At 50.1% G+C, this 21,775-nt stretch overlaps 1 protein-coding gene across 2 annotated transcripts in view; it reads right to left on the bottom strand.

Moving 5' to 3' along the window:
* Nucleotides 1-5,327: 5,327 nt before the first annotated feature.
* The window catches only part of PLXNA3 (plexin A3), a 29,867-nt gene continuing 13,419 nt past the window's right edge, over nt 5,328-21,775 (bottom strand). The window contains exons 10-33 of one of the 2 annotated variants that reach the window (XM_069063772.1): nt 21,286-21,400; nt 20,159-20,359; nt 19,520-19,616; nt 19,041-19,231; nt 18,807-18,952; nt 18,489-18,609; nt 17,880-18,016; nt 16,809-16,979; nt 16,484-16,577; nt 16,156-16,395; nt 15,865-16,008; nt 15,525-15,759; nt 15,208-15,350; nt 14,727-14,983; nt 14,496-14,562; nt 14,160-14,306; nt 13,830-13,989; nt 13,111-13,214; nt 12,656-12,752; nt 11,821-12,011; nt 10,958-11,127; nt 9,556-9,768; nt 8,817-8,967; nt 5,328-7,438 (exon numbers count right to left, since the gene is read on the bottom strand). In XM_069063772.1, coding sequence (XP_068919873.1) covers nt 7,343-7,438; nt 8,817-8,967; nt 9,556-9,768; nt 10,958-11,127; nt 11,821-12,011; nt 12,656-12,752; nt 13,111-13,214; nt 13,830-13,989; nt 14,160-14,306; nt 14,496-14,562; nt 14,727-14,983; nt 15,208-15,350; nt 15,525-15,759; nt 15,865-16,008; nt 16,156-16,395; nt 16,484-16,577; nt 16,809-16,979; nt 17,880-18,016; nt 18,489-18,609; nt 18,807-18,952; nt 19,041-19,231; nt 19,520-19,616; nt 20,159-20,359; nt 21,286-21,400 — 3,688 coding nt within the window. In that variant the 3' untranslated portion in view covers nt 5,328-7,342. The remainder of the gene's footprint in view (nt 7,439-8,816; nt 8,968-9,555; nt 9,769-10,957; nt 11,128-11,820; nt 12,012-12,655; nt 12,753-13,110; nt 13,215-13,829; nt 13,990-14,159; nt 14,307-14,495; nt 14,563-14,726; nt 14,984-15,207; nt 15,351-15,524; nt 15,760-15,864; nt 16,009-16,155; nt 16,396-16,483; nt 16,578-16,808; nt 16,980-17,879; nt 18,017-18,488; nt 18,610-18,806; nt 18,953-19,040; nt 19,232-19,519; nt 19,617-20,158; nt 20,360-21,285; nt 21,401-21,775) is intronic. The other variant, XM_069063773.1, reaches the window with a different exon arrangement.

A 21,775-nucleotide genomic window follows, 5' to 3' on the forward strand; every position in this document is an offset into this window, starting at 1 on the left:
TTCCCCTATGTCTGGAATGTTCTTGCTCTCCTTACTTCTGCCTCCCAACTTCCTTCAAGTCTCAGATACAATTTTACCTTCTATAGAAAGCCTTTGGCAATCCTTTTTCTTTCTTTCTTTCTTTTTGGAGGGGGGAAAGGTAGGGCAGTTGGGGTTAAGTGACTTGCCCAAGGTCACACACCTAGTTTTTGTATTAAATGTCTGGGGTTAGATTTAAACTCAGGTCCTCCTGACTCCAGAGCTGGTGCTCTATTCACTGAGCCACCTAGCTTATCCCCTGGTAATCCTTCTTAATGCTAGTGCCTTCCCTCTCATGATTCTCTCCAGTTTATCCTGTCTAAAGCTTGTTTGTACAGTTATTTGTATGTTGTCTCCTCCAGTAGACTATGAGCTCCTTGAAGGCAGAGACTATCTTTTGTATTGCAGGCTCTGTACCACTTAGCTGCCTAGCATGTAGTAGGTGCTTAATAAATGTTTAATGAGTAACCACCTCAGCTGAGAACCTCACCTCATATTTCACTGAAAAAAATCAAGACCATTTGCCAAGAATGCTCTCCTCTCTCCTCCTCCTTCTCTTCCTCATTTCATATCACTTAGATGGCTTTTTGCCATTTATCCTTTTGTTGACCTGTCTCACATGAAGAGAGTCTCCTTTTCCTTGCTAAAAAAACCCTCTACATGTACAATTGATCCCCATTCTATCCCATCTTCTCCCACAGATTGTCCTCTCTATCATCCCTACTCTCTCTTATTTTTAATTATTTTTTTAAAATTTATTTACTTTTAGTTTACAACATTCAATTCCACAATCCCTTGAGTTCCAAATTTTCTCCCTGCCCCTCTCCCCCCCAACATGCTGGCATGCAATCCAATATAGGTTTTACGAATACCTTCACACTAAACAATAGTCATGTTGTAAAGAAGAATTAAAACCAATGGAATGAACAATGAGAAAGAAGGAACAAATCAAAACACAAAAGAGTCTCTCACTTATTTTCAGTCTCTCCCTCTCTACTGGCTCACTCTCCACTGACTACACATCTCCTCATCTTCAAAAATTCCTCACTTGATCCATCCGTCCCCAGTAGCTATCATCCCGTATCTCCATTCTAGCCTTTACTCTCTAGTATGTAGGCCTGCAGTGGAATAACCAGGGTAGGAGGCCCAGACCAAAGGGGAGTCAATTGTTCACCCATTCTGAACCTGTAGAGCCTCCCAGCAAGCTGTTAGTGACTGAGTCCAGCAGTTGTCTGCTGAAACTCCCAAGCAGGGACAAAATTTGTGTCAGGAACTTGCAGAACTCAGGCCAGGAAGGCAGGGAGTAGACCTCATCCCAGATCTCACCCAGATTTGGGAGCACTAAAAGCTTGCAGGGCCCCAGCCAGAGCAGTGTAAGCAGCAGAAGGATGTAAGAGGACAGAAGCCCAGACCAGACATCCACCCCACCCCACCCCATAGAATTTGGCAGAGCCCAACACTAATATCAAGTCCAAAGTCAAGAAGTAGGCTAGAAGAATGAGCAAATAACAGAAAAGGAACCTGACCATAAAGAACTATTATGGTGACAGGGAAGCTCAAGATACTAAACACAGAAGAAGAGAATAACTTGAAAACATTTTCAAGAAAGACTTCAAAAGAAAAATTCCATGTGGACATGCATCCACCAAGACTTCCTAGAAAAGTTGAAGAAGCAATTTTTTTTTAAGCAACTGGGGTTAAGTAACTTGCTCAAGGTTACACAGCCAGTTATTTCTGGGTGTGGTGCTGAGTGTCTGAGCCCAGGATTCGATCCCAGGTCATCCCGACACTGGAGCCGGTGCTCTTACTCGCTGAGCCACCTGGCTGCCCCTAAGCAATTGGGGTTAAGTAACTTGCTCAAGGTTACATGGCCAGGTGTTTCTGGGTGGGTGCTAAGTGTCTGAGCCTGGGATTTGATCCCCAGGTTGACCTGACACTGGAGCCGGTGCTCTTACTTGCTGGTGCTACCTGGCCACCCCTAAAGAAGCAATTTTTAAAAAGAGCTAAAATGTGATTTTAAAAAGCTAAATAAAGGAAAAAATGGGGGAAAAACACAAGTGGGGAAGAAAGATATGAAAAGATAATTAACAGCTTAGAAAAACAAGTACAAAATCTTACCGAAGAAAAAACTTTGAAAATTAGAATTGACTGTATGGAAATTCATGATTCCATAAGACATCAAGAAATAATAAAACAAAGTTAAAAAAACTGAAAAAATAGAGGAAAATGTGAATTATGTCATAGGAAAAACAACTGATAGGAAAACAGATTAAGGAGAAATAATTTAAGAATCATGGGACCAATCTCCAAACTGTGGACCAAAAAGAGCCTACACATCACAGCATAAAGCTGCTCAGATATCTTAGAACTAGGGAGCAAAGTAAAAATGGAAAAAATTCACCAGTCACATCCTGAAACACTAAAATGAAAATCCCAATCTAGAACACCCAGGTCAAGGAAAAAAATATGGCTAGCAGCCAGATTTAATTCAAATACTGAACAGTCATAGTTAGGATTATACAAGATTAAGGAACCACTACTTTAAAGAATCAGTGAACTTGGAATATGATATTCCAGAATGCAAAGGATCTAGGATTGCAAGAAAGAATAATCTATCCAGCAAACCTGAGTATTCTCCTGTGTGGGAGAAACAAAATGGATCTTTAACAAAATAAAGGGCTTCCAAGCATTCCTGATGAAAAGACCAGAGCTGAAGAGAAAATTTGACATAGAAACATAGGAGTCAGGAACAGCATAAAAAAGGTAAACATAAGGGAGCAATCATAAGGGATCAAAGTAAGTTTGAATTGTTTACATTCTTATATGGAGATATGATAAACATAGCTCCTTATCACTATCATCATTGGGGATCACAAAGTCTAATTAGATAGAGGGCCTGGGAATGACTGATATGTTTTGATGAGCTCAAAAGAAGAATGGAATGCTTGAGGAAGAGAAACACTAGGAGAAGAGGTAAGGGAAAGGAAGAATGGGAGAAATTATCTTAAATTGAATACACAAAGAGAAGTTCAAACAATCAGGAGAGGGAATGGCAGGAAGAGTGACACTTGAACCTATTCTCATCTGAACTGGTTAAAAGAGAGAAGAATATACATACATACACAGCTGGGGACAGAAATACATCTTACAAAAGAGGAATTGGGGGGGGAGAGAGGGGTTAATGGAAGGGGGAGGAATAAGAGGGAGATTAGATTAAGGGAGACATTAGTCAGAAGCTAAATAGATTCTTAAAGGGAGGCAGGGAAAAAAGAGAAGGAATAGATAGCATCTTTTTTTTGCAACATGGCTAATATGGAAATGTGTTTTTCATGACTTCACATATGTAATTGATATCACATTTCTTGCCTTAACAATGAGTGGGGGAGGGGTGGAAGGGAGAGAATTTGGAACTAAAATGTTTAAAAAGAATGTTAAAATAAATAAGAAGATATCTAAATAAGTAAATAAATAAAAACCAACCTGGAAAAAAATACTGTTTGTTATTTGGGATAGCTCTCTGGGAAGAAAAGGGGGAGAGATACTGGAGATGATAATGATATATAAAACAGAAGACATCAACAAAAAACATTTTTTTAAAAAAGAATGCTCAAAATCACTAATAACTAGATAAATGCACATTAAAACAATTGTGAGATATCACCTCACACCCATCATATTGGCTAAATTGACAGGAAAAAAAAGAAAAATGACAAATGCTGGAAGGGCTGTGGGACAACAGGTTGTTGGTTGAACTGTGAACTGATCTGACCATTCTGGAAAGCAAAACTTTCCTATGCATTGCTAAATTTAGGCATATGCTATGCCTAAAAAATCTATTAAATTGTGCCTACCCTTTAACCCAGTAATCCCACTGCTAGGTCCATGCCCCCAGAGAGATCAAAGAAAGAGGAAAAGGGCCCATTTGTACAAAAAATATTTATAACATTTCTTTTCATGGTGGGTAAGAACTGGAAAGTGAAGCTCATCATTTGGAGAATAGTTGAACAAGTTATGGAATATGTAGGTGATGGAATACTATTGTTCTGTAAGAAATAGTGAAAAGAGGATTTTTTTTAAAAACTGGGAAGATTTTTATGAGCTGATGCGAAATAAAGCAAGCAGTGATTTATACAAAGTTAAAAAATATTGTAAAGCTCAGTAGCGCTATAGTGGATACAGTGCAGGGCCTGGAGTCAGGAAGACTAGTTTACTTGAGTTCAAATCTGGCCTCAGACCCTGTGTGACCTTGGGTAAGTCACTTCACCCTGCTTGCCTCAGTTTCCTCATGTGTAAAATGATCTGGAGAAGGAAATGGCAAACCACTCCAGTATCTTTGCCAACAAAAATGCAAATGGGATCACAGAGTGTCAGACAACAATTAAATAACAAACACTAAGTTCTTAAAGATTCATGATGAAATATGCCGCCCATCTCTAGATACAGAAGTGATGGTCTCCAAGGACAGATCGAAGCATATTTACCTTTCTTCCCCCTGCCCCTTCCCTTTTTTGGGGCAGCATGGCTAATGTGGTAATTTGTTTTTTGAAAGACATTCCATATTTGTATCAGGTTTTGTTTTTCTTGCCCTCTCAGTTGGGGGGGCAAAGGGGTGGAGAATTATAAACTGAAAATAAAATTGGATTTTAAAAAATTCAATAACCTTAAAAAAATTAATTTAAAAATTCTATCATTAGCCTTTGGGAATTTTGCCTGCTTTTCCCCCATGTTCACCTCCTGAGTTCCTTCAAGTACCAGCTAAAACCCCACCTTCTACAAGAAGCATTTCCCCATCTTGAATTTGAGACCCTTCCCTTTGTTGAATGCATTAGATTGAGCTCTTTGGGGGCTGGCACTATCTTTTGAGTCTCATAGCACATAGTAGGTGTTTAATGTTTATTGACTATCTGTTCTTTGCTATGTCCTGCCGGGCCCATTGACACTCATTTGTTACCTTCATCTCATCACAGAAAGCATTGTGCTCAGAAGCTGCTCCTTTTAATTTCTGGGATAATGATGGTATCTTACTGGTAGTACACAATCTGAGGCACTGTGGCCAAGGTGGTTCCATCTGGAATTGCAAGGATAGCTTTACGTGTACCAAAGCTACCTCCCAGACTGCAGGATAGAGGTTTCTGGGCAGAAGCAGCACCGTGACCAGGCAACTGGTGTGGGCCAGAATGGAGGCTGCCTGGCTACCACTGAATCAGGTTGGGAGGTCTCCAGGCTGCATGCAGGACTGAAATGGGGCTGGCCTCAACAGGAACACCCCCCCCCAAAAAGGAGAGGGCCTCAGTAGTAATAAAACAGGCTTTCAACATGACAGTACTTTATTACTGAAAAAAGAAAGTAAAAAAAAATCACTCAGGGCAGATCCCACCCTTGAAGGCTCTGTAACAGACCATAAAAATTGAAAGGTAGGGATAAGGGAGACAGCGGTCTTTTAGCATCATGGTACCTCCTGCCACAATGGATGAAGAAATAATGGACAGAGGTGGCCAATGGCTTTGCAGAATTCCTGAAGCCACTTCCGCCCCCCCCCCCCCCAATTAATTGGCTTCTTCCTTTGCTTCCAGCAGCTTTCTCCTCAACACATCTTTATTAAGCACCTATCGCATGAGGAGCCTTACCCCTAGTCTGGATTGCTTTCTTCGGATCCACCCCTGGTTAAAAGGGAAGACCCCTCAATTATTAATCCTGGCCTAGCTTATTTATACCTGGTTTCAATGGGCCTTTTTCCCCGAGAGCCCCCTAAACATCTTGCTGTAATCTAGGGTCCTCCATGGTCTTATACTAACCCCAAAAGCTGCACCCACAGGTTCCCAGAAGGCATGGATGAAAGGGGGCAAACTGCCCCTTAAATCAGCAGGGTTAAAAGCCACTTCTTTTCCAGGCATTTTAATTAGCAAAAGAAAATAATCACAAAACGAAAAAATAAAAAGCTCATGCGACCAGGAACAGGGGAGGTGAAGAAGAAGAGACAAAGGACGACCAGACTGTGGGGTACAGACACTTATTTACAGGGCAGGCCAGTTGCTTGGCTTTGTACAGAAAATGTCTACACTTTGGGGCAGTGTACAGAATAAATTAAGGAATAAGGCACGGCCTCTAGAAGATGACAAGCTTCTCTCCCAGCCCAGGTGTCCACGTCTCTCTTTCCCCAGCCAGGGATGGGAATATGCAGGGATGTCTGGAGAAGCTATTGTGTGGGGCACCGGCAGGCTTCTGAAGGCAGGTGAAAGGCACTGCCACTGTGAGGGAAAGGTGGCACTAGCCCTGGGCCCACAGAAGTGGGGACAAGGGTCACTGGCACCATGTAAAACCTTGTTATTGCTTTGCTGGGTGCAGAGAGGAGGATGACTGCCTGGCACAGACTGGGATGTGGAGGAAGGGTTTGTCCAACTAGGCTGGTAGAGCTGGGAGGGCCCTGAAAGGCCGTCTACTAAATCCCTTGATTTTAAAGAAGAGGAAACTCAGGCCCTGAGGAAAAGTATTGGGTCCAAGGTCTTCCCACTCCCATTCCAGGACAGCCAGGGCCCTTGCTACCACCTTCCAGACTGGTAAGAGGCTACATGAGCCTACCATATACGTGCGCACACGTATACAAACAGTGGCTCCTGAGGTGACAGTCCCAGGAACAAAGCAAGAGGGGCCAAGAGGGCCTGAGAACAGGTTCAAGGAAAGGGAAGAAATGGGGGGCCATGGCCCCTGGCTGGGCATCTCCACAGGGTACAGCACTAGCCACCCTTAGGCAGGAAGAATATTTACAGAAATGGGGGGGGGTATTAAAATTAAATAAATAGGCCAAGTCAGGGCTTTGGGGAGAGTGGGGGGAGTTATAAATACAGATTGAGGATAGGTTCTGTTGAACACCTGGGACAGTACACACAAAGGGGGTAGGGCAGAGATCAGAGCTTAGAGGGAGGTGGGAGAACTGGGGGTCCATCTCTGGGGGTATTGCTGTTATTGGCCATGGGGGGCCTGACTGAGTAGTGTTGGCCCTCCACCCCCAAAAAAAGAAAGGCACTAAGTAAAGACCCTCCCCTCCATGAGGCCAGAGTTAAGACACTGCCCCCCTTTGGTTTCTATGGGGGGGGGGTTGTGCAGGTCTACCCAGATATGCCCAGCCTGTCTCTCCTTTCTACCTCTATTGGGGGTGAGGGGAGGCCTGTCTATCTGTAGTCTCCCCTGGTGGTATGTAGAGATAAAGGCCCCCTCCCTTCCTGGCTGTGTCTGTGGGGAGTTGAGAAGGGTGACGGGCTGTGGGGGGAGAAAGCAGAGAGAAGGGAGGGTGGGTTGCTGGGTCCCCCTCCCCAGCCCCTCGTCCTCAGCTGTTGCTGGACACCAAGCTGATGACCTGCTCCAACTTGACGCGCAGCTTCTGCTTCCGGCAGCCAACATCTCGGTCCAGGGCAGTGAGGATCTGTGGGGCAGACAAGGCCTGGTGAGGGAAGGCCTGGCAGCAGGCCCAAGCAGCTACCTTTTGCAAGCAACTGTTCCATCCTTTTCCGTCCAGGGGTCTTTAAAGCTCTATAACCTCCCCTCATCCTTGCTCAATCAAGGCCCACTCACTTGAGGCCTGGCCCTCCTGCTCCATGCCTGTTAGAGGGGGCCTCCTGCTCCCCTAAAGCAGTAGCCCCTTCCCTGGCTTCTTTGGGATACCCTTGTCATGATTTCCTTCCCAAGCCACCCTGGGCATGCTCTGCTCTCCTCTCCCCACACTATCCCTTGGCAATCTTGGCTCTTATTAAACACCTACTGTATGCCAGGCACTGTTAAGTATTTTTACAAGTATTATCTCATTTGATCCTGCCAACAACCCTGCAAGGTAGATGCTATTATTTATTCCCATTCTATGGATGAGGCAACTGAGGCAGAGGTGAAGTGACTTGTCCAGGGTCACAGAGCTAACACATGCTGGAGATCAGGTTTGAACTCCGATCTTCCTGACCCCAGGCCCAGGGCTCCATCCACTGCACCACCTACCTAACTGCCTCTTGGAAATTGAGCAGACTTGCCTCTGATGCCCAAATGTCCACTTATGAGACCCTAGGCCCCTCCCCTGTCCCACATTCTCCCCTCTTTCCCCCTGCCTCCCAACTACCCACTTCTGTGAAAGCTGTCTGTCCTCCGGGCCTATCAGGCTCAGGGGTGGCCAGGGACAGACAGCAGCTGGGCCAAGGCACATGACATACATTCAGTGAGGTATAAGGGCTACCCATGGGAAAGGCCACCTGCCCAACCAACCTTGGCAGTGTGGGATGGGGAGGCAAGGTAGGAAGGGACTCCTCCACTCCCTCAGGAGACTCCTGTGTCTCTCCTGCCCTGAGCCAGGCACCAAGCCTCAACTACTCTTCTGTGACTTCTCTCTGATAACAGTACCCAAATGCAAAGTTTGTCCTCTCTGCTCCCAATGTGGATCCTTCACCCCAGCTATGTGCCAAGCCCTTCCAGTTTCTGCACCTTTCTTGGCCATCCTTCTACCTGGATGCTTTCCACCTATCCTGTCCCTTCAGGGCCCAGGCCTCCCTATCTATACCAATCATCAGCCCCTTTGCTACATGCTTTGGTGCTCCCTGGGGCAGGGTCTGGGTTTTCACTGATGCTGGGCCACAACCTCAAGCTGCCCCATAACCCAGCTTGGGCCCAGCAGCTCTTAAATAAGCAGGTCACAATGAAGATGGGGAGACTGGAGTTTCTGAAGAATTCTGAGAACACAGAGCTGGGACTGAAGGCCTGAAACCTCTTGTTCAAGGGTAAAGGATGGGGGATAGGGGGTGGGGGCAGTGAAGAGTGCCCACCTCTTCCTGATACTTGTTGATGTAGAAGTAGAGTTCGCTGAGGGCACTGAGGGTGTTGAAGTCATTGGCATGGAGGCGGGACTGTTCCACGAGGTAGGCATCCATATCTTGGTCACTGATCGATGCCATCTTTGAAATATCTCGATAGTACCTGTCAGGGTGGAGATCATGAAGGAAGGGAAAAGGGGATTCACTTCCTGAACGGGGCAGGGAGGGCAACAACATCACTTCCCATGTCTCCATCACTGAAGGCACCTTCTCCCATCCCACCCTTCTCTACCCTCTGAGAGCCCTGTTACAGGCATATACCTTTGCTCATACTGTTCTCTCTGTTCCAACCCTACCTGGATTTTGGGGCCCAGAACAGGCCTTGCTCCTCCCTCTCTATGTTCTCTGTGCCATTCACTGGGTGATTGGTGGATGCTGCTTTATAAATCATCAGATCTCAGCTGGATTAGAAAGTCCCCAAGTGAGGCCAGGAGTACAAATAGTAGGTGCTCAATAAATGGGAACCGATTCCCTACCTATCCCATTTTTCCCTCCCCTAGACCAGTTAGAGGCACAGGGCTGCCCCCTTTCCTGCTCTCCTTCCATAATGAGCTAAAGCAGCATTAAGACCACCTTCCCCTGGTACCTGCTGCCCACTAATGTTGCCAGGGTGGAAAGCAGCTGGCAAGCTTCTCCTGCCCCTGGTACCCAACTTGGAGCCTCCAACAAGCCTGCTGGACACAGTGCCCACCTCTCCACCCAGGTCTTGTAGTTGGGGATATCCTTGGCATAGAGGAGCTTATTGGAGGGTGAATCCTTGCCCAGCCGGTGCTCAGAGGTGGAACACGAGTCCATGAACGTCTGGGCCACCACCGACAGGCAGGCATCCGTGATACTGTTCTTGTGAATGTCGAACACAAACTGCGGGTTCTTGAGGACATTCACCCAGAAGCGGAGAGGGAGGCTGGCAGAGAGTTCCCAAGGACTCCAGTGAGAGCAGAGTCTAGCTGGCTGGCCCTCCCAATCCTCCCACCACATACCTCTCTCTCCCTTCCCCCCAGCATCATGGTTTCCCCAGCTGGCTCTCCTGGTTCACATTCTCCTGACTTACTTCTTCATGCTGGGTCCCCCACTAAAGCTTTAGTGCAGATGCCAGGCCAAAGAATGTACCCCCATACCTCTCAGCTTTTTTGGGGGGAGCTGGGAGGGGGATTAAGTATTCTAGTTCTTTCTAGTGTAGTAGGGCAGGGGAATTCAAACAAACACTTTTCCTGAGTTCTGCCCTCCAGGATCAAAATAACTATACAGCTGATTTCAAAATGTGCCTTAAAGCCCTTTCAGTTCTGGTCAAGTCAGCCTTTTCTCTAGCCCTCCCACAAATGCTAGGCTCATTTCCAGCCTTCAAACCTTTGCTTGTGCCACTTCCCCTCCCTCTTCATCTCTGAAAAACTTTCAGGGCTAAGTCATAACATGTTACAAAGAACTGCCAAGTCCATGAATAAAGCAGAGTTGATTTCATTACAGGTGTCCCTGGGGTTTTGTTTGTTTGTTTGTTTTGAAGGGGAAAGGCAAGGCAATTGGGATTAAGTGACTTGCCCAAGGTCACAGGGCTGGTAAGTGTTAAGTGTCTGAGGCAGGATTTGAACTCAGGTTCTCTGACTCCAGAGACAGTGCTCTATTCACTGCACCACCTAGCTGACCCAAGTGCTCCGGGTTTCTAGCAAACCCAGTATGTAAACACTGTGATTTCTTTAAACAGAAGAGGAGGATGTGGTCTCTGGAAGGCATTCCTGCTGTACTCAGGATCGTTAGATCCACAGCAGCTCCTTACTCCATGTCAAACACTTCAGACATTCAGAGAACTCCCATGAACACATGGCCCTTCCAGGGATACTCTCACTGGGCACAGTAGGGTAACTCTGGGAGAGGCAAAGTGGTACCGAGAGCTAGAACAAGCTGCCAGGCTGCCCAAAGGTCCTGAGCATTACTAAGCCCAGGAGACACTGCCATCTCCCAGAAAAGCAGTATCAGCTGGCCGGTAAAGACTGAGCATTTATAGGAAGAATCCCATGTTGGAGCTGACTATGCCTGGCCCCTCTTCCAGCTCCCCCTCAGCTAGGCCTGGAGGTGAGGCCTGCAGGACAGGCAGATACCAATTGCTCTTCCAAGTGTGTCGCACGTCAGGGTCTGCGATCTGCTGCCGGTCGGCCTGCTCATCCAGGAAGTCAAACATGTACTTGATGGCGAGTGGCAGGGCTGAGCCCCGGTGGGCGGTGCTGAACACTGTCTCAAAGAGGTCATCAACGAACTTCTGCAGGGTGCCCTGGGGAGAACAGCACAGGATATGTGCCCACAAGGGGGAGAGAAGAGGAGGCCCCCAGAGGGCTGGGGCCATGGCAAAGAGCTGGAAGGGCCCTTAAGTTTTATCTCAACCAAAGCCCTTCTCTACAGGAGGAAACAAAGGCCCAGACAGGGGAAGGGGCTTGTCTGGGATCAAAACAGAAGCCAGGGATCCTGGCCATTGCCGCCACTCTACTGTCACTATTTTTGTCCAGTATTACTGAAAAGGGAGTCCCCGAACAGCAACATTGCCAAGTGACATGCCTACAAACATCCAGAGGCCCAAGTCACTACCATCTAAGATTGGGTCTTTGGTTGAAATAACCAGGGAGAAAATCAAATGTGTGCTGAGACTAATCTGCCAGAGCCAATGCTGCTCTCTGCTAGACATGAAAGTACTACTTCTGATGCCTAGCAAACTCTTTCTCTGGGGAGGCAGCTGACTCTAGCCTTTGGAAGGCTCTTTGGGGGGCAACAGCTTTGATGGTGTGACTAGGGGGATTCCTTCAGTCTTAGGCCTGGGGATAGAATGGACTGGTCTGTTATGGCACATGTTATGGCAGCTGAGGAAACTAAGGCCACTACTGACAGGAGGAAGTGAAGGAATCTGGAGCTGATAAAATCCCAGCCCATAGTGGTAGCTTAATTCAACCCTGCCCAGCGCCCACCGACTGACCTTGGTTGCCAGCAGCCGAGTCAGGTAGATCTCAGATACCATCTTGCTGCCTCGGTCACCCTCTCTGTGATCGGCATGGTCATGGTTTTTGACCAGGTGCCACAACTTTGTGCCTGTCTCCTGGTCAGGTGTGATCATGGGTGCCCGAGAGCGGAGACTGTCTGGACTACTAGAGGTTCGAAGTAGGCTTTCTGTAGGGGAGTGGTGGAGAAGAGAGGGGCAATGAGCACTTGAGAGAGTGCCATGTGGACCTTTGGAGGGGCCCCAGTGCTGACGGAGACATCTTTGAGTTTGAAATCACCTTCCTCTCTAAATCTAAAGTGTCCCCAAAATCTTAAGTCTGTTTTTAGCTATTAAAGCTTTTGCCACATATGAAATACTTTCTTTCTCTCAAGAAGAAAAAAGCAAAACCAACCCATCATCTATGTTGGAAAATACATGTGGCCAGGCCACAGTCCCCTCTAATGGCAAGGCTTTTATCTTAGAATGGGAGGTAAACAGTCAGGCACAGAGTTCTTTCTCCAACACCAGTCCAGCTCCAGGCTCAAAGGGAGCTGGCTTTCCCTGAGTAGAGATGCCAAGCTCCAGGGATCTCTTCCTGCTCTGGGATCCCTGACCCATTTAGGTACCAGTTTTACAGATATGCCCCTGCACAATCAAGCTCAATCTCTCAGTTCCTCTTTGTCTATCCCTCCCTCTCCCTCTCTTTCCCATCATGTGACTGAGGCCTCAGAGGCCAACAGCCAGTTCTGATACTTGACAGCTGAAGGGGGAGAGGAACTTCTGACAGAGAGGTCAGGTCCAATGAAGGCCTCTACTGGTGACCCCTGCTCACCATAGCGGCTGAGGGAACGGGTGAAGGTGAAGGAGTTAGCAATATTGTAGGCAGACACTTGCTTGGGCACCAGTGCAACTGAGGAGCCATCTGTCACCTGAGAAAGGAGCAAGGACAGGAGCATCATAGACCTAGAAGGGCCCTTGGAGGCCACCTAGTTCAACCCCCTCCTTTTACACAAGAGGAAACTGAGGTCCAGGGAAGGGAAGTGACTTGCTCAAGGTCATGTACAAGTGGTAAGGGGCAGAAGTAGGATCTGAACCCAGATCCTCTGACCCTTGAACTGTATCAAAGGAGAAGAGGAAGCTGGGGTCATAAAGGTGGGGAGGGGGCTTCCCAACTGGGAAGAAAGCACTGAAGGGAGATGGGACAGAGGAAATAAAAGAGAGAGAGGGCAAAGGGCCATGCCAAAGCTCACAGGAACACGAAGCCAAACAGCAAGATGCTATCCCCACCTGGTAATGTGCCAAGGAGTTGAGTCTTTTCCAGTCACACTCAATCTTGGTTGTAACATCCTCATCCTGCAAAATGATCCGGGTCACCCGACCCTGACGCCATTCTAGAGGGAGGAGGGATACAGCTGAATGGAGGACAGGGAGAACTTGGCCCATGACTCTGGGACCCCCCTGAAGCCCTCCCAAAGCCAGCATCCAAAATCTGAAGGGTCAGCAGACAGATGGACACAGCAAACATATGTTGGGTACGTGAGGAAACTGAAGCCACAAAGGGAGAGTGGCCTGCCCAAAGTCACACAACAGAATGGTTAATAAGAATTCTTACAATAGCTCACATGAATATGTGAGTGCTTATCATGTGACAGGCACTGTGCTAAGCACTTTACAAATATTTTCTTATTGGATTGGCACCACAAACCTGGGAAGTAGCTGCTCTTATGAGCCCATTTTACAGAGGAGGAAACTGAAACAGACAGAGGCTCAGTGACTTGTCCAAGGTCATACAGCTAGTAGCTGTCTGAGGCCACATTTGAACTCAGATCTCCCCAAGTCCAGGCCTAGTGCTCTCTCCACTTTGGTGCCACCTAGCTAGCTTTCCACTGCTGACTTTCAGTCCAGGGCTCTCTGCATGTGCATGCGCCTGAGTGCCCGACTTGGGGCAGGGGGTGCTGGGAGAGGGACAGCCAAGGAGAGTTGGCTCTGGCCTTGCCAGCAGCTACCTAAGTCCATGTCATCTGCTTTGGGGCGCTGGGAGTAAGGAATGCCCTTGTACACGGTGTCCAGCAGCTTGTCCTTGGCCTGAGTGATGGTGTCACAGTTGAGGACTTTCACAGGAACCTCTACGTTGCCTTCACTCTCAGGACAAACACAGTGCAGGGTCTGGGAAGGAAGGAGGAAGGTGGCAGGAGGAGGCTCTGGAAAGCTGCCCATGATGGTACCTTTTCTTCTTCCTCCCCCACCCCCACCCCTGCCCCCCAAAAGGCTCTCCTAGCAAACATGGGCTGTCTGTGCCTCTCCCCTTTCAAATGGTTGACAGCCTTGGCCCTCACCAGCATCTTGTAGTCAATCTGCTGGCGAATGAGCTTGTCCTCACTAAGGGAATAGCGCGCCTCCCCTGTGATGGCATCAATGGGTCCTTTCTCCATCTGCTGCTTGATGGCGCAGAAGAGCATGAAGAGGGGTTCCCCTGCACACTCCTGGTCCAGGGAGAGGTTCGGTGAGCTCCACAGGACACTCCCTAGGAGCTTCCTGGGCTCTTGGGGAGCAGGAGCCCAGCTAAGCAATGCTGCTAAATGAAGGCCCAGGCCTGTTGGGGACCTTCTAGGACAGGGCAAGCCCAGAGTCTCCCTTCCCTCAGACCCCTGGGCCTTCAGAGGTCTGCTCACCTTTAGGAAGCGGTGCAGCAGGAATGTGAACCAGTTGGTTAGCATCTTTTCTGCTACTGATTCTGTCCTAGGAGATTCCATGAGGCAAAGAGAAAGGAAAGAGTTCAGTAGAAGGTGCACGTGGAGTGAACGTCCGAGACAAGGGCCCCCAAATCCACAAGAGGCACCCAGACAAGGGGGGAGGGAGGCGAGCAGACACCCCTGAGGTAACAGCAGTAAGTGGGCACCTACCTCCGCAGCAGCAGCTTTGGGTGGTTCTTGCTCTCCAGGTTCTTCTCAATGAGATCAGACAGCAGCTGCTTGAGGAGGCCAGTGGCATAGTCCATTCGGCCCTGCAGTGCCACCATGGTGAGGGAGGCCACGTTGCCTCGGTCTCGCATTGAGAAGCTCCTCTGGGCCTCCAGGGTGTGGATGAAGGTCAGTACAAAGGCACGGCTGTGCAGCAGCTGCCCAAACAGGTGTAGTGCTTTCTCCATGTTGGGAGGGGTCTGAGGAAAATGGAAAGGGAACAGGATGGGAATGAGGGGTGGGCAGGATTAGAGTGGGGAGGGGATAGAAGGGGACCAATGGGCAGGACTGGGGTGTGAAGGGACAGAAGGGGACCAATGGACAGGATTGGGGGTGACAGAAGGGGCCCAATGGGTAGGACTGGGGGGTGGGCAGGACTGGGGGGTGGGCAGGACCTCAGTGCTTTGTCCCAAGAATGACTCACATCCAATTCTTTGAGCACAGGGTGCTCTTCAATTCCAGGGAACAACACTCTCATGGCGTAGGTTTTATAATCAAGGAAGGGAATCTTGACCCCATCCATATTATTGGTCAATTCATTGATATCTGTCTGAAGCTCAGCAAAGGCTAGGGGGAAATGAAGAAAGAAATGCACAAGGGCCCAAACAGACCCAAGCAAGGAAAAGGACAGGGGCCAAGCCAGAGGGCCTTGGCTAGAGGCCTCCCCGAGAAGATGCCAATCTCTCTGGCCCCATCTCCCACAGCACCAACCCTCCCTCCGCACAGTCTGACGTCTGATACCTTCCTTGCACTCCAGGGCCACTCGAGACTCCAGATTGTCCATCTGTAACTGCAGCCGCTTGAGGGTCCGGTCAGCATCTCGGGTCTTGCGTTTGTAGGCAATGAGGACGGCCCCGATGGCAAGAAGCAGCAGCCCACCACCTGCTCCCAGGCCAGCCATGGCTGGGAGGGTCAGCGCCCGCTCTGCATAGATGTGCAGTGTCCCTGGCCAGAACTCCAGGCCCCCCACCAGGATCTGCCAGAGAAAAGCAAGGCCTAGCCAGACTCCATGGCCCTTCCTTCATGCCCGATAAAGATCTAGTCTCTTCCACCCTCCCTACCCCCTGCTCCATGCCCATACCATGACAGGCTGCTTGCCAGTCTGGGTCGGAGAATCACAGAGAAGCTGAGTGTCAGAGACGGTGAGTGCACATGGCTGGCCCCCAATCAGCACAGTGTAGTTGAGCCGGGAGCTGCCTGATGCCACTGGAATGAGGTTCTTTCCCTGTGGACAGGAAGGGGAGACAAAGACAGGCCAGAGTCACACTTGGGTGGCCCAGGTGGGCCCATGCCAGCCAGTGCCCTGGCTCCCTAGCTAGCATCCTCCCTGGCTCCTGTCATGCCTTCCCAGGGCCTGCCATTCCCCCAACACCTTGAGAATGATATGGGAGCCTGGCTTGATGTCCAAGACGCCAGTGGGGCCAAGGGGCTCAAAGGTGGGGTTGGGGTAGTAGGTGAAGGCTGAGTGGTCCAGAGTCCGAGTAGCCTGCACATGATCCATTAGGAAGCCAAACTCATCTGGATGCTCTCCTTCAGAGGGAGGGTGAGAATGCCCATAGAAGATGCCAGGGGCCTTGCACAGCATGACAGTGTCATTGAGCACTCGGCAGGTCTGAGGGAGATGGAAAAGGAGAAAGTAAGTGGGGAGCAGGGAGAAAAGGGAAAAAGGGGTTTGGGGGAGGGAGGCATATTCAACTTACATTGATTGTCTCAATGCCACGGTACTTGGCTCGAACTCGGGGTTCCTGGACTGTCAGCAGGTGGGTTCCTGTTACAGTGATGGTGGTACTGCCACTGTAGTGGGTAGGAAGGGAAGAGAGCTGAGGCCCCTGCACATCCTGCCTAGGCTGACCCAGGCCAAGCCCTCACCATGACATAGTGTGAGCCTCAGCCAGGAGGCCCAGCGAGCCAGAAGCCTTGGTCTCCTTGTGCCAGCTCCCACAGACTGTGAGCACGTGGCAGAAGCCAACTCTCTGAAGTGGTCCATTTGGCTATTCCTGCTTGGGGCAGAAAAAAGATGCTCACTTAAAGATGCTCCAAGCTGGCTCCAGGAGGGTAATGGTGGGATCCGGAGTGTAGGTGTAGAGCACGGTTGGGCTCGAGATATTGGCACGGTCGATGCGGACAGTGATGGCAGCTTGACTGGGGCCCAGGCCTGAGCTGGGGGAGATGCACAGGATCTCCTTGGCACTTCTCCTAGGGAGACATGGAGCAGATCAGGGTGAGGGGGATCAGGGCCCCAGCTCCCATGTGATGATCTCCCCAACAATCCCTCTCCCCTACGTTGGGCTCCATCTATATATCCAGCCTCAATCTCTCTTCACATTGACTGTCCCGCTGGACATTCCATGTGAATAACTTCTCAAACTCAACATGTTCCAACCTGAACTTATCTCCCTTCCCCTAAGACCTCTCCTCTTTCCAGCTTCCCTATCACCACCTAGGGAACCACCATTATCTTCCAAGGCATCCTGGACTGTTCCCTCTCCCTTATCCTCCAAGGCAAGCAGTTGCCAAATTTTCCTCTTTTCATCTCCACAGCATTTGGAGCTTCCTTTCCCTTCTCTCTGTTCCAAAGCCACAGCCCCAGGACAGGCCTTGGCACAATTTCAATGACTCCAGCCTCAGGTCTTTCCCCTTTCTGTCTATCCTCTATTCAACAGACTCTAGAGATTCTCTACTAACCTCCAGGATCAACTACAAACTCCTCTGTTTCCAAGCTCCCTTCCTAGGCTTCTCATACACTACTCTCGCTCATGTGCCCCACATTTCAGCCAAACTGGTCGGTTGACCCTCATGAAGCCAGGTGGCTCCCATAGTTGTACTCCAGTGTGTAGGCCCAGGCTGGCCCTCAAGCTTCCTCACCCCACCTCTTTAGAATTCTGCAGTTTCTTCCAGATTCATCTCAGGTACTCCTGCTACAGGAAGGCCTCTCTGATCCTACCCTCCTGCAGCCCAAACCTTCTACTGCATTTACTGCTCTGTGTGCATGTTGTTTTGCCCACAAAAGACTGTAGATTCCTACATTGCCTGGCATGAAAGGCCTGCAAACTGAGTACTGCCCAGGAAGAGCTCACTCTCCCCACCCCTGCTCACCTCACAAACTGGCATTCTCTGTTCCTCACAGCCACGGCCACACTGCTGCCTGCATCCAAGTGGCTGCCGGATATGGTGAGGTGGGTGCCCCCAGAAGCTGGCCCGTGGGTAGGGCTCACTTGGTCAAAAATTGGGGTCTGCAGTGGAAGGAGAGGTCCTGAGAAGGAAAAGCCAAGCCCACCCCAGAGCCCACCCCAGAAATCACTCAGCAGGACCTTTGGGGAAGAGAAAGGGAGGGAGAAAGGGGGGAAGGAAGGATAGAGAGAAGGATGGAGGGAGGGAGGAAGGATTTATTACTGTGTGCCAGGCACTGGGCTAAGCTTACACTTTACAAATATTATCTCATGTGCACCTCCCAACCACTCTGGGAAGTTAAGTCCTATTATATTCCTCATTAGGAAAATGGGGACACTGAGGCAGACAGAGGTCAAGTGACTTGCCCAGGAACACAAAGTTAGTAAGTGTCTGAGGCTAGATTCAAAGTCAGGTCTTCTTGACTCCAGGCCCAAGAGGGGGGCGAAGTCTTCATTCTGGGGAAACCAAGGCAGGGAGGGAGAGTGGCTCCAATGGGTTCCAGGGAGATCTGAATCAATGGGCGTAGGGACCTACCACAAAAGTGTACAGCTGCTCTGACTGGGTCCGGTAGTCAGTCGAGCAGTCACTCACACACAGCTCTACAGGCCCTGGCAAAGGGCTGGGCACCAGAGACTCCTCCATCTCACACACTATCCTGGCAAGTGAGAAAGTGCAGTGAGTGAGTGGTCACCAGGACCTGGGAATGAGCAGGAGGAGAAGGTGCCCCTGGCCAAGTGCTGCCGGCTTCCTATGTTGTCTTACCCGCTTTTGGGGACTGGAGTGGGAGCAGTGAAGCTGCTGGGATGGGGGCTGGGCCAGGGAGGACGGTTCATGTGCCCATGGCTCACTTACCTCTCGGCACTGATATATGCAGCAGGGATGGAATTGCAGCGGACGCCTGCTACTCGCACACCAACTTCATGGTATGTCAGGCCTAGGTTCTCCCCTAGCACCGTCACTTGTGTACCCCCTTCCTTGGGCCCCTTCACAGGGGAGATCTGTGGAAGATGGGGACAAAGCAAGGTATGTGCAAGGAGCTTCTCCTCTATGCCGAGGGAGAAGGCAGGCCCTGGGACGTGGACTGACCTTGGTGATGCGTGGATGGCTGCATCGCGGGTTCCTCTTGCTTGGGTGCATCCAGTTGCCTTTGGGCATAGGGCAGTGGGCCCGCAATTGGCACTTCTTCTCCGAAATGCACCAGCCACACTCAAAGCGGGGGTCAGCCTTCAGACACAAACCACAGCTCTCCCTCTGCGCCCAGCATTTATACAACAGGGCTATGAGCAAATGACCATAGGGTGTATCAGGGACAGGGTCAGGCTCCAAGAGAGTATCTTGGGCAAGTTCAGGGCACAAGAGGAAGACAGGGACAACACGCCTGATGAAGGAGGGAATTGGGATCTGGGTCCTCACCTTGTCCTGAAAAAGCTAGGTGGCCATGACCAAGACATGAGTCTTTTCTGGGCCTCCCCCTTTTAGCAAGTGCTCCTTCCAACTTAGAGGTTCGGGAGTTCTAGGAGGCTAGGTGCCATAAGGGAGCAAGGAGGAAAAAGGGCTGTTCTCACCTTTGAAGTTGTCTGGCTTGTCGATGTAGAAGTCACCATCCCAAACCACAGAGAAATCTAATGCCATGGCTCCCTGGGCATCTCCCTCATAGGAATACTGAGAGGAGGTACCATGAAGACGCTGTCAGTGTTACCACAGGGACAGGGACCCTGAGCTCAGTGGGAGAGAAAGAGGGCTGGACCACTCAGCAGCTCCCACCCCCTGCTGCTAGCCTGATCACTCTCCTCCCCCACCATCCAGAAGGCTAAGAGGTCAAGTGGAATAATGAGCAAAGGGGAGGCTGGGCCTCTAGAGGTTTTTCTACCTGGAGAGGAGACCCCAGGATTTCCATGGCAACAGAAGCCTGGGCTGTGTCCTGTTACCAAGCAACCTTATTCCACTTCTCATCTCTGTTGGCTGTCTTACTTAACTACACACACACACACACACACACACACACACACCCCACACACCCTCCCCCCCCCCCCAACACTCGGGCTGAAGCAGGCAGTTTCATTACAATGACCTCTTTGGATCTTGGCTGGTCCTGTCCCACTTGGGTTTCCAAAAGAGCCCCTCCCCACCTCAGTCTCAGGCCAGGGCAGCAGCCACTGCCTGCCTGCCCGCCTGTTCTCCCACCCACCTCCATCCTCACTCACCGAGGTGTTCTGGCACTGTACGCTGCTGCTGTTAAAGCGGATGGCAGGCACCCTCTGCTGCCTGCCCTGGATGCGGAACACACATTCATAATTCTTCTGCCCTGACTGGGGCTGGGGCAGGTTCTTGGCCTGAAGTGTGAGTGGTTGAACCACACCCACTGGGATCAAGATCTCTCCACTGGGCAGAATCTCTGGGCAGCCCTGTGGAGGAGAGCATGCACACACACACACACACACACTGCTTGGCTTAATCCCTCTTTCCCCAGCCTCCAGGGGCCACACCACCCAGAAGGAGACACGTGTAGTCTGCTGTGTAATACTGGAAGGGGGCGGAAGAGGCACAGAGAAGCCTCTACCCTGAGAGACCCAGATGGCCACACTGGTCACTGGCTTCCTAGCTGGAGAGTCAGGAGGGCCATGGGCCAAAGCAGTGGAGGAAGCTGAGGGTCCCCAGGGCCTAATTCTATGAGCTCAGCTGGTTTCAGTACTGGGATTAAATTGATCCCATCCCAGTGAGAGACAAAAGACAAAATGTGGCTCTGGCCTCATGCCCCTTACTCCCTCTGAATACCAGCCAGAGCCAATACCTCCTCCCAGCTGCTTTTGCTGCCATTTACACATGGGCACATGCACACACACACACACACACACACACACACACACACACACACACACACTCTCAGAGTACCTGGGCAGGGGCCTGGTTTTCTAACCCCAGGCCAGGGACATAGTCAGGTTATACTCTATCATAGAGGGTGTCTTTAGCAGGGCTTAGGGGACTAGGAGAAGGCTAAGTGCAACCCATCCCTCACGGCCCAGAAGGGCAGAATGGCACCCCCCCTCAGCATTTGAATTTACATGCCCACAGGGATAACATCAGGACTCAGTAGGTGGCAAGGGACATCCAGAGACGTATGTGTACACACACTCCCCAAGTGTACCAAGAAGCTCTGAGAGAAAGCAGAGACATTGCAACAAAGCCACTTGTTGGAGGAGCTCTTAGATGGCTGGCCCTGACACGTGGGCAAGGAGAACCTCAGGTAGCTGGACAATCACATCTCCAAGGTAGGAAGAGACAAGGGCACCAGCTGGTTCAGGGGAAAGGCGGCTGTTATGACGCTTCTCACCTCAGTAGTGTTGACCCGGCCCTCTTGAAAGGAGCACTCCCTGGCGTTGTCCGTGCACATGTGACGGTACTTACACCAATGACAGGGGTAGAGGCTGCTGACACATGACAAACACCTGAATGGAGAGATAACAAAGCCAAGAGAGAAAGGATCATGGAATTCAGAGCTGCCAAGGACCTCAGAGGTCACCTGGCTTTGACCCCTTCATTCGATAGCAGTGGAAAGTGAGGTCCAGCAGGACAAACAGCCCAGACTCCCAAATACCAGTTCAGGGCTCTTAACAATCTCAAGAAGGGGAGAGGGATGGCTCAGATGCTCCCCCAAGCCAATGACTGGAGCAAAGTGGGTAATAGGAGTACCCAAGTCCTGGGCTGGAGCCCCCAAGGGCACCTGAAAACATTCATATAAGTGGACACTCCTAGGGAACAGGAGAGAAGGCTTAGGGGCCCAGGGAGGGAGTCCTGTTTCTCTGAGAGTATTGTACATTATT

Source organism: Petaurus breviceps, unplaced genomic scaffold, assembly GCF_028583685.1.
Source record: "Petaurus breviceps papuanus isolate PSGF00001 unplaced genomic scaffold, PetGlider_PUasm1.0 90601, whole genome shotgun sequence".
Taxonomy (NCBI): Eukaryota; Metazoa; Chordata; class Mammalia; order Diprotodontia; family Petauridae; genus Petaurus; species Petaurus breviceps.